This window comes from Micropterus dolomieu, linkage group LG19 (genome assembly GCF_021292245.1).
Source record: "Micropterus dolomieu isolate WLL.071019.BEF.003 ecotype Adirondacks linkage group LG19, ASM2129224v1, whole genome shotgun sequence".
NCBI lineage: Eukaryota > Metazoa > Chordata > Actinopteri > Centrarchiformes > Centrarchidae > Micropterus > Micropterus dolomieu.
In genome coordinates, this window is record NC_060168.1 from 34,734,691 (window position 1) to 34,746,564 (window position 11,874).

Below are 11,874 nucleotides of genomic sequence, written 5' to 3' on the forward strand. Positions count from 1 at the left end.
GGAACGTGGGCTGGTTTATGTACATTTTGGGGCCGTTAAAGATCCCAGATGTTACATCACATCTCGCCCCTTTTTCATGTGTGACATTTACCTATAGGAGGAAGGAGGAAACAACTGAGAGTGAGGCTCACGGTCTGTCAGTTACACGTACTCCAACTCATTCTATGGTACCTTTAACTTACATTTATTTAATTAATGTATAGATAACTTCTGTTAGGAATTGGAGCTATCTCACTGCACTTTTCATACAGAGCAGGTCTAAGACCAAACTCTTTTAAAAGTACTAACACCACCATTTATAAATACTTAAGTTACAGGTAGAAGTTGTGCAAAAGTGTTTGCATCAAAATATGTTTTAAATACCAAAAGTAAAAAAATTCATTACCCTGATATCATAATATTATATAATATATAAATTCCAAACACTACCTACAAACAGACACAGCCAAAGCACTGCATCTGTGTTTGGTGTGATTTTATCAACAGTGATTGTGTTTACTGTGAAGGCAGCTAATTGATAAACCGGAGCCTGACACAGTTTTACAGTTTCCTCACTCTGGAGGCTAAAACAGCAAACGTGTTCCACTGAAAACAGTCCCCACCATCTGCACGTGTTCTTTCCGCGGCACTTGTTGACAGCACAAACGCAGAATAACACCACTTTTATCATTCAAAGAGCATGTGATGCCATTTACTAATGCAGTCATAAATATGTGCACATGAGACATTTTTCTGGTCCCTCAGTGTTTTATTTGCCATGTAGTGGATATGACTACATGCTCTCATCCTTCCAGTTTCTTTTCTTATTTATAATTGCTGCATAATAGAAGCATGATCCCTCACATTCATTAACAAAGGCTGAAAATTAAGTGTTGGCACCACATCTGCTCCCGAGCCCTCAGCGTTGTGTAAATACGTGTGAACCGACTCTTAGTTATTACTACGCTATTTCCATTATCCTACATTACTGCCAAGTGGAAGATTAAAAATTAGCAGAGAGCTGCAGTGCAGGAGTGCTGCTGGTGTCTATTTGTGGCAGCAAAGAGGTGTTTCTTTTTCCCTTTGCAGTCACCTCCAAGAAAATGTGAAAATTGAACTCTGGGGGGGGGGGGCAGCTCAGATCCACCCTCATCCTCTTTGTCCTCGTCTTTGTCCTGTCCCCAAAAACTGTACCCTGAGAGCTGGTTTCGGTCTGCCAACTCTCCCCGACTGGGATAATCTACCTGTTCTGTTAAACTGCCAGTAAAGGGAGAAAATGTGTCTGTGAAAATCTGAGAGTGATCTCTGACATCTCAGGATGGAAAACTAAAGTCAAAATCTTCATAATTTACATTTACTCATTTGGCATATCTTTTATCCAAAGCGACTTTTGAGGTAAAACATACATCAGTAAAGTAAGAAATCGACAAGCAACAATAAATACTAGTAAGAGCTATTAGCGTGTACGGCATCAGTTGGATAAACACGTAGGGGAAGTAATAAGAGTTCACGGATAGTGCCATCAAGACAAGAGAACAGTAAGGAGATGGAAGAAGAAGAGAGCACATGAAGTGCATGTTAGGGGTTCGAGGTGTTATCAGAAGAAGTGTTCTCTGAAGAGTTTCAAGTACATCTAGCTGCAGCCCGCAGACATGACCAGACGTGACGGAAGTTGAACCTCCAAATATGGTTTGTCCCAGAAGACAACGTGCACAAAACGTGATGACGTTAGGCCCAGTCACATGGACCACTGCAGCCAACGTAGCAGACGTGCCCTGCAACAGCTGTACGATAGTGTTAATGTTCGTACCGCTGTTATTAAATTGTCATTAAATTTTCAGTAATGTTGTAAAGTTTTAACATAAATCAAAATACATTCTTGGCTTGTGAAACTTAAAAAGCACAAACAAAAAAAACAACAGTGGTTTGAATTGAAACATTGCTTTGTTATTATCATTATAAATACATAATTGCAGGAATTACAGTATTTATATACTATAATATATAATTAGTTCAACTTCCGTCAAGTTTGTCTGTGGGCTCCAGCTGGACCCTTCAAGAGTTTTCAGGAGCTTCTTGGAGTCAGAGAGGGACGCCCCCGCTCTGATGGCGTGTGGTAGCTCGTTCCACCATCGTGGTGTCACAGATGAGAACAGGGACTGGGATTACTTTGTGTGAAGGGATGGCAGAACCAGGCGGCGTTCGTTAGAGGAGCGCAGTGGCCCAGATGGAACGTAGGCTTGGATTATGGCGTTTAGGTAGATGGTGCAGACCCAGTAGTCCTGAATTTTATTCGGTAGGCCTTGGAGGTTGCTGAGTAATGGAGTGACATGAGTCCTTTTGGGTTGATTGAAAACCAGACGGGCTTCTGCGTTCTGAACTATTTGTAGGGGTTTCACCGCACAAGCTGGAAGACCTACTAGGAGGGCATTGCACTAGTCAAGGTGAGAGATAACCATGGTCTGCACCAGAAGCTGGGGGGGTTCCAGTACAGGCTGTGTTTGAAACGGGCTAAACTGCTCTCTCAGAAGGTCTCGAACGATCTCTTCCTGTCGCGTAAGATGCCTTCAAACTGCCCCAGTAACGGCCACTTTTGAAGACAGCATTGATGCTGACTATTAGAAGAGACGCAAGACGGCATGCTGATGTCACGAGTTGCTGTAAGTGCTAACTAATGTAAACAGAGCTGTCTTCATTTGAAAGTGATGCCTTCTGAGACAGCTGTCTGTTACGGTATCGAGGCAGCGAGGCAACTGCCTTCAGTTTCAAACACAGCCATAGTTTCAGTGAATGTTGAGATCCTCGGGCAGAGGTCTGCTATCTGTTCCAGAGTCTCGACTGAAAACTAAAGGGGACAGAGCGTTTGCTGTCAAGGCCCCGAGGCTCTGGAACAGCCTGCCCGAGGAAATCAGGTCAGCTGAGTCAGTGAACTCTTTTAAGTCCCTTCTTAAAAGCCTTTCCCGATCTTATTTGACTTTATTTTATTGTATTTTACTTAAACGTGTATTTTAGTCTTTTCAATGTTTTCATGCTTTTATTTTCTATTGTTTTTGTATTATTGTCTTTACACTTGTTAAAGCACTTTGTAACTTGTTTTTGAAAAGTGCTCTACAAATAAAGATTATTATTATTATTATTATTATTATGATATTGGTTACTGTATGACAGTTCCACTAGCCAACCCATCAGGGCAAATGATAGATCACAATTTAAAAAAAGCCAGACCATCTTGACTTTTGTTGATCACATTTCTGCTCCCAAGAGTAGACATATGTATTTTTAGGGGACTTAAATCAGGTAACAGGAAAGGTAAGGTTAGCTGACCGCACCAGTGTGTGTTTGCTGACCTTCCAGCTCTTGTTCTTTGTACATGTCCTTTTCAGGATGACGACAGTTGGACTGATAAGGGAGAGACAGTGGCTCAGCATTAAAATGTGATGTAGGGAATGCATTGGAGTCTAAACATCAGACAGACAGGCTGTTCAGGTTATAGCCAGTTAAACATGACCTACGAGGTAAAACATACAGACACTAGGGTGAAGACAGAAACATAAAAAATATGTTGTCCTTTAGATCTGGTGTTGACATTGCATGTGTTCACATGTTGGATGCTGGTGCTGTAACTCCCCAGCTCAATAATCAAGTGTTGTGTCTTCATCAGTCTCGGAAACTTCTTCATCACACCTGAACCTGTCTCACTTTATTTCCATAACAAAGAGGATGAATAGGGTTGGGTACCGAGAACTGGTTCCAAGTTAAACAGTCCATCAAAGTGTCTCTTATCTGCCAGGAGCTGCTGATGTAACTATTTTTTTATGTCAACAAAGCCTGAAGAAGAGAGTCCTTCTGGTTCCGGTCCGGCTTAGCTTCACTAAAACCTGCAGCAGCTGCAGTAAGGAGGTTTAATGCGAGGAAGGAAGCAGCTCCAACGTGATGAAGCGTTTCCTTCAACACGGCGTGAATCTGAAGGAACGCAGATCCAGCTAACGCTAACAGGAGCAACGTCTCAGGTCCAAAACACAGGTGAGCTGACGTTCACCTTTTATACGGAAGGGAAACCAATGATTGGCCTGTACTAAGAAGCGAAGTAGCTGGCTTATCCACGTAACTTCAGGAGTAACTTTGTGACGTCAGTTGTAACTGCCCAATTAACCCGTACTACTGGACTGCCCCGAGCAGGTTTTGTTCGTGGTTAACTCGAGGTTACACTGTATATGTGGACTACACACCACATCTGTACAGTGTTAATGATGAGAAGTATTAATACAAACCACTTGATGTCATACTTGTTCCACTGGGGCTGCTGCTGAAATTTAGACCTTTTGCTACGTTTGCACCTCCTGTCCAGATTAAAATGGCGAAAATGAAGACCTAAAACGCAAAAGTTTGGAAACGCTGCCGAGCCCGTTTTGCAGGACGTTTTAGGCAAAACGGCAAAAACGGAGGACTTTAGAAACGATGACGCAGACGCTTATGCTTGGCTCTCTGATTGGGTCTCATAAAGTCATGGAAAGCAGAAACACGAAGCTGCTGACAGAGTTTTTGTGTTGATATTTTTATTAAAATATTTTGTACAGCCTACACTTGGACTGTGCATGTCGCCGTATTTACTTTGCGACAACTCCCGGTCCGTTTGTACTCCTGTGTTATATTTAGTAACAGTCCCAGCTCGTCATTGGTCCATGCCAAAAACATCTGGTGTGATTCTTCGTCTGTATTTTTTTATTCTTTTGCCAAATCTTCTGTAACTACAGAACAGACAATCTACTTCATGTTTCCAAATCAGCATTACGTTCATACAGCAAGCCCTGCAGCCTTGGGGATTTTAGGGAGGAGTTCTTAATTAGGCTAACTAACGGGCCAGTTTCTTAGATGTAGCCCATCTGTAGGCTATAATTGAATTCTCCTAAGTGTTTTCACATATTTAGATTGACCACTTTAAGTGTCGAAAAAACACGGAACCAGGGTGGGGGTTAATAAACAGAAAAAAAACAAAAAAACAAAACCTAGATGAAAGTGTCCACTTCACAGGAACAAAAATGGAAATTCCCTGAAATTAAAGTCACAAAAATCACTCTGGTGTTTTCTCCTGAATACGCCTAGATCCACAGCAAGTCTCTGAGTTGCATGATAATATACAATGTCACATATAAATATGTGAAGTTTTTATATATATTTTTCTCATTGCATGCATAATACACGGCAGATGTGTGTGTGTGTGTGTGTGTGTGTGTGTGTGTGTGTGTGTGTGTGTGTGTGTGTGTGTGTGTGTGTGTGTGTGTGTGATGCTGCAGCCTTGCAAAGTGAAGTTTCTCTCATAAATGTGTGACTATAATGTCAGAAAATATTCAAGTTCTTTCCTGGTAGATTAATCCTGGAAGTTAAATCCTGTCTCGGATTATTCCTCCTCTCCGCCGGCTCCTTTTCTTCTGTTACAGTGGAGCTCATGTGCAGCTGGACCTTTACATCTTCATCATATTACACATAAAAGCAGAGCCCATAAAATACATGATAGAGATTTGAGCTACAGTCAGAACACTGGGAAGATAATCAGACTACAGATTTACTCCATGCGACGCCCACAAGCCTCCCTGGCTCTGTCGGCTGCCATGGTGTTAGGTTTAGCCGTTAACGTGTCTTTAAACTCCTCATATCCTGACACACTATCAACCTGCGTTCTTCTGGGGAAAACACGGCGCATGCACCGTTGCAAAAAATAAAAATAAAAATAAAAAAAACTCTGCCAGCACGGCCAAACACGCACCAACTCCAATTAAGTTAACACCGACTAAAATAACCAACATCTTATCTGCCATCGTAGTTTAACTCCAGTGTAGGCGGTAGGGCTGAACGATTTTGGAAAATATTCCAATTTTACCGTCTGTATTATTCCAAACAGACGAGCAGTAAATCAGTGAGCAGTCTGACCAACCAATATTAGCTAGATTAAACATACACTGTTCTTTCCTGGGGGTCAGGCCTGTGTCATGATGAAATTAGATGATAAATGAATTATTACTGAGCAATGGTGGAGAAGAAATATCCAATTAGAATAATGTGAGAAACATAATTTGAGTCAAGTCATGGCATTAAATAATATGATATAATATCATCAGGTCGGCCTACAGACCACAAGACAAACACAGTTCACCAGTGTGTTATACAGTAAGCGCTCAACACAGAACCCACAGTTCAAGAACCCAGGAGTCCATCTTTCTGTGTCCCAGTAAGCAAAAAAATAAATAAATAAATAAATACTCAGTTTGAGGTTCAATTCAAAAGTTGGCCAGCGAAAATAAAACAGTGACGCCTCTCGTGTTTAATAGACAAGCTTAGAAGCTTCTGTCAAGCTGAAGGCCGTTGTACAACAACAAGGCAAGGTGCAGCGAAGTTGATGCTTCTCTGCAGACCGCTTTACTCTTGGGTGTCATGTGACCAGAGTGTAATCGCAGCCTTTGCGATTAGAAAATCTCATTTTATCACATCGCGATAATATCACACATGCAATTAATTGTTCAGCCTTAGTAGGCGGTCACACTTTGTCAACCCTGAGTTTGCCTGATAACCCCGAGTTAACTGAGTAGGTTGAACTCCCTTAGTGGAACAGGCCACAGGTCTCCCAATGATTCAAAATATATATTTTCTTAGAAACGAGTCCCCAGAGATGCCCCTCTAGTACAGAGACTCCTTTCACTTTAGCCATGAAGCAGAAGATGAGCAAGGAGGAAGAGGTCACTGAGCGCTGACAAGATCTGTGGGGAAGGAACCAGAACCGAGGATCCAGAAGAACCTGATTCCATAAGCAGAATCAGAATCAATACATTTAAATGATAACCAATCCTAAGGATTAACCCTCCAGATTTATTAAACCTGGTTGATTTCCTCCTAGAGGAGAGGTCATTCACAATCTTAGATCATCTCTTTTACCTCTTTCTGACAAAACAGGCATCTGCAACGTTTCCACCAAATGCAATATTAGTGTGAAAAAAACTTCACAAGTCCCTTCTTAAATATCCAAAACCGTCCAGGGGAAGACCTTACCAACAACAAATGAAATATGAAATATTTTAGATCCAGCAATATCTACAGTGCTGTGAAAAAGTATTTGTCCGCTCCCTGATTTCTTTGCTCGTTGCATATTTGTCACACTTAAATGTTTCAGATCACCAGATGCAGTCTTTAAAAGATGATTTAATTTATTAAGGGACAAAAACCTATCCTTATGTGAAAAAGTAATTGCCCCCCCAAACCCAATAACGGGTTGTGCCGCCCTTGGTGACAACAACTGCAATCAAGACTTTGCAATAACTGGCAATGAGTCTTTGATGCCGCTGTGGAGGAATTTTGGCCGACCCTTCTTTGCAGGGTTCGAGCATGAACGGCCTGTTTAAGGTCTTGCCACAGCATTTGTAATTTAAGTCCGGACTTTGACTAGGCCACTCCAAAAGCTGCATTTTGGTTTTTTGGAGCTATTCAGAGGCCGGCTTGCTGGTGTGTTTTGGTGTTTGGTTCTGCTGCACAAACCAAGCGCGTTTGAGCTTGAGGTCACAAACTGATGGCTGGACAGTCTCCTTCAGGATTTTCTGGCAGATAGCAGAATTAATGGTTCCATCAATTACAGCAAGACGTCCAGGTGCATAAGCGGGAAAGCAGCCATAGACCAGCACACTACCACCGCCACGTTTGACTGTTAGTATGTTATTCTTTTTATTAAATGCTGTGTTTGTTTTACATCAGATGTAATGGGACGCACATCTTCCAGAAAGTTCAACTTTTGTCTCGTCAGTCCCCAAAATAGTGCCCCAACAGTCTTGGGGACCACTAAGATGTTTTTTTGAGAAATGTGAGACGAGTGCTCAGCAGTGGTTTTCGCCTTGGAATTGTCCCATGGATGCCATTTAGGCCCGGCATCTTTCTGATTGTTGAATCATAAACACTGACCTTAACTGAGGCAAGTGAAGCCTGCAGATCTTTAGATGATGTTCTAGGTTCTTTCGGGACCTTCTGGATGAGTTGTCGATGGACTCCTGGAGTAATAGTGCACTGCTGGGAAGGTTCTCCGCTGTTCCAAGTTTTCTCCATTTGTGGATAATAGCCCTCACTGTGGTTCGCTGGCCTGGCTGGTCCCCAAGCCGTAGAAATGGCTTTTTAACCCTTTCCAGACTGATAGATATCAACAGCTTTGCTTCTCATCTGTTCTTGAATTTCTTTAGCTTGTGGGATGATGTCTTGCTTTTTGAGATCTTTTAGCATACTTCATTTTGTCACACAGGTTATATTTAAGTGATTTCTTGATTCAACAGGCCTGGCAGTAATCTGGCAGCTTCCTAAATGACCAAAAACACACAGATCCAGTCTGACGAGATATGTGAAAGAAAAACCAACCTCAAGATATTTTTGTAGACTTTATATAAATACTGAATATTGTACAAAAACATGGTACCGTTGTCTGGGAAATAAAAGTATAACAGCATGACATCACGGCCTGTAAATGTACAGATGGTCTGAAACCATTGCTTATGGCCCTTAAAAACTCCAGAGTGCCATCCGGAGGCTGACCAGTACATAACAGCAGCAGAGAACAAGACAGCGACAGCAGCCCTCTGAATATTAAACTAAAAGCCACACTGTAACAGAACCATTTCTGCAGGGTCACATTTATACTGACAGACTCAGAGGAACTCGAGAAGATATATTTCAAGGACTTTTCAATGACTCTTGTGTATTTCAGGGTGCCAAATTCAGCATATTGCACGGAAAAATTATATGAAACCAGTTCCAGTTTTTCCTCAGGACGGGGGGGATGTGTCGTCTCTGAGAGCTAAAGCATGTGCTGTGACAGAGAGATCCCTCACCAGCTTCCCACCAACGAACAAAATGGAACTTTTTACACCTGAACAATTTGTACATTAATTTTTTCCCAACTTTTAAAGGCCTTTATATCCTTTTTAAATGTACGCTCCAACTGTGGGAAGCAAGGGCACTGAGTACTGTCTGCAGGTTCACAAGAAAATGACAATAACTTTAAAAGTAAATTTTACGATGAAAATACTTAAAACTTCAGCCGTGTCTTTACACACATTTAACGCTTTCATCTTTTAAACTAGATCTCATATTTTATTATATTTTGCAGCCTTTCACTCTACATGTGGATCTGAGGTCAATGAAGCAATTAATTTATAAAAACAAAAAGGAATAATTTAAAACAAAATTTTAATCAGAAATACATTAAAAAATACTTCCCAAAGAAATAAATACATTCCCATCTGGTTTCTCTCTGGGCCTGAGGTCGTTCAGCGAAAATTCAGGACTACAGGTATGTTTATCGTCATCATCACCTTGCTTCTCTTTTAGATCACTACTGCAACAGGAAATGATCAGTAGGTAAAGATGGTCGCTCACCAACACCAGCGATGCCTCTGAGTGTCACTGTTGGGGAGGATTAAAGGCTGAAAGAACTCTTTCATGCTTTTGTAAGAGCCGATTGATAAAATGCTTGCAGACATTGGGTTTTATTTTTAAATTATATACATTTTTTAAAATAAAGTCTTGACTGAGGAGGAACCTGCTGAATAGATTAGTCGATTGACTGAAAATTAATCTGCATCCGCTTTGTCGATCAATCAATAATCATCTAGCTGCAGCTTCTGGGGAGTGAGGATTTCACTAGTTATGCGTCTTAAACGACAGAAAGCTGAACGTCTGCATGTGTTGGACTGCTTGAAGTCATTTTGAAGGATGAAGCTCCATTAGTAGCTGTTCTAGAACTTTTGATCATCTCACATGATCTTCATCAGCAGATGAAGGGGTTTGCCAACTTGCCATCATGCCTTTTATTCCCGAGCGCTCACAGGACTTCCCGTCTATGCCACTTTAAACGTTTAGATTACTAGTTGGTTATTATGTACGCGCTCAAAAACACTCCCATCTGCTGAGGAAGATCAGGGGATCAAAAGCTCCAGAACAGCTCGTGAGCCTACCTTGTGGTGCTTTGTTTGTCACTGGGAACTTGGACATTATTCACTGCTGTCTCACATTTACAGACCAAAAACATTAAAGTCAAGAGAATAATCGAATGAATTTAATAATGAGCAAAAAACAGCAGGCATATTTCTTGAAGATGACACCAATCCGTCCGATGCTGGATTCAATTATCAGTTTCTGTTATCTGATCATTTCAACAAATGTTCGCTTGTGTTTAAGGCCAATTTATACTTTCTGCGTCGAGACTACGCACTATCGTGAGCATTTGGTATCTGCGTCGCTCTGCAGTTACACTGCCAAAACAGTAGTTGGCACTGTGGTTTCTATGTTCCACTGTGTTGAGTTTCTTCTTCTTCATTGGTGTGGGCTACTACAAACAATGGCGACTGAAAGTGAGCGGATCATGTTGAGAGTTGGAGCTGATCGACACTGCACAGTTACTTTTAGTGAGATTACTATTGAAATGAGAGAAGGTGTCGGAGGAGACTGTATGTACCAGATGAGGAAGAAGGAGGACAAGCTGGAAATGTGTAGGAGGAAATGCTTGAGTTCTGGGTCGCCGCGATGTTTAGTAACATTTTGCACGTCAGGCTTCGCCGTAGATTCAACGTAGATGTATAAATTGACCTTTAGTTTCATGCTCATCGTTTAGGCAAAGTTCCTCCCTTTAACAAACAATCTCAGCGCCTGCTTCAGCTCAGTTCAGCCTGGTTTGGCTCAGTTTACTTTATATAGTACAGAAACACACTGCGTTCACTAAAGAAAATTAATTTGGAGACGTTTTCTCATAATTACAAAATGCAAACTCATAGGACGTTATTACGGGATACAGAAGTCATGATTATGAAATCATTTGTTCTCTTTGGTGAATTCAGTGTGCGTCTGTTAAAGAAGGACATACTGTAAAAATGTTAATGTAAAATGAATACACTTCCTGCTTTCCCCCGTTCGATACGAAGAGTTTCAACAGACTTCATTTAAAAACAGTGTCGGCAGGAGAGATTCTTTTGATGTTAGTAGTTTTGTGAAATACTTTTGCTTTTGAAGAATTTATCTCCAACATGGATAAAAAGCTGAAACAACATGACAGTGTGATGCATGTTTGGCAGATGTATGTCATTTCTGGTGCAGCATGCTGTGTTGGTAGCCGTCCCTCCATAACCTCTGCTCCATTTGCACAATCCCAAAGTACAAAAAACAAAAACAGACGGTTTAAGTTTGCTTTCACATAATGCCAGCAGGTACCAAAATCAAAGATGACGCAATCAGAACAGCTCAGGTTCGACCAGGCTGATCTGTTTTAGTTTAGTCTGGTTTAACAGTCTGTCTCCGTCGTCAGGCACCAAACGTTTCGCGTCAGCATGTTCTGTTACTGACCTGAGCAGTTTGACAGGTAAGAAGCCACGAGTACGAGGTTTTAATCCACTGGAAAATGTTCCCTGGCTTGTAAAACAGCAGCTTTATTGTTGAGATGTACCTGTTTATACGGGAAAGGTAGTTTGTTTGATCCTGGGGGATATTGAGCTCTGGGTTACCACAAGCTTGTGTCCCGCTTCCTTTCATCAGTGTTCAATATGTGTGTGTTTGTACCGTTATTTCCCCCCCACATCTGGAAGGGCAGCGGCAGATCCGTCAGTGCTACTGAAAAGTCTCTGTTGCACTCTTTGATAAAGAACATTAAAGCCTCCAGGTGGACAAACGGGACCCGTCCTGCGTACGTCCTCTAAGCCAGGAGACACCAGGGAGTCTGGTTCTGGTCGCACTCTAGCTTGGTGTTGATGACGGTGCAGGGAGCGCCGCTGATGGTCAGCTCCTGCCTGGACTCCACCTGGTAACGCAGGTTACTCAGCCCCCCCTCTGGATCCACCTTAAACTGCTCCTGCAGGGGGGGGGGGGGGGGGGGGGGGGGGG

The 11,874-nt window shown here is 41.9% G+C and overlaps 1 protein-coding gene across 7 annotated transcripts in view; it reads right to left on the reverse strand.

Annotated features, from left to right (window-relative positions):
• b4galt7 (xylosylprotein beta 1,4-galactosyltransferase, polypeptide 7 (galactosyltransferase I)) overlaps positions 1–11,874 on the reverse strand; it is an 85,105-nt gene that overhangs the window by 60,155 nt on the left and 13,076 nt on the right. For 3 of the 7 annotated variants that reach the window (XM_046030519.1, XM_046030517.1, XM_046030522.1), the window contains one exon: positions 8,372–11,842. The exons of the other annotated variants lie outside the window; for them this stretch is intronic. In XM_046030519.1, coding sequence (XP_045886475.1) covers positions 11,687–11,842 — 156 coding nt within the window. In that variant the 3' untranslated portion in view covers positions 8,372–11,686. Of the gene's footprint in view, positions 1–8,371; positions 11,843–11,874 lie in introns of those variants that run through there. 7 annotated transcript variants of the gene reach the window in all.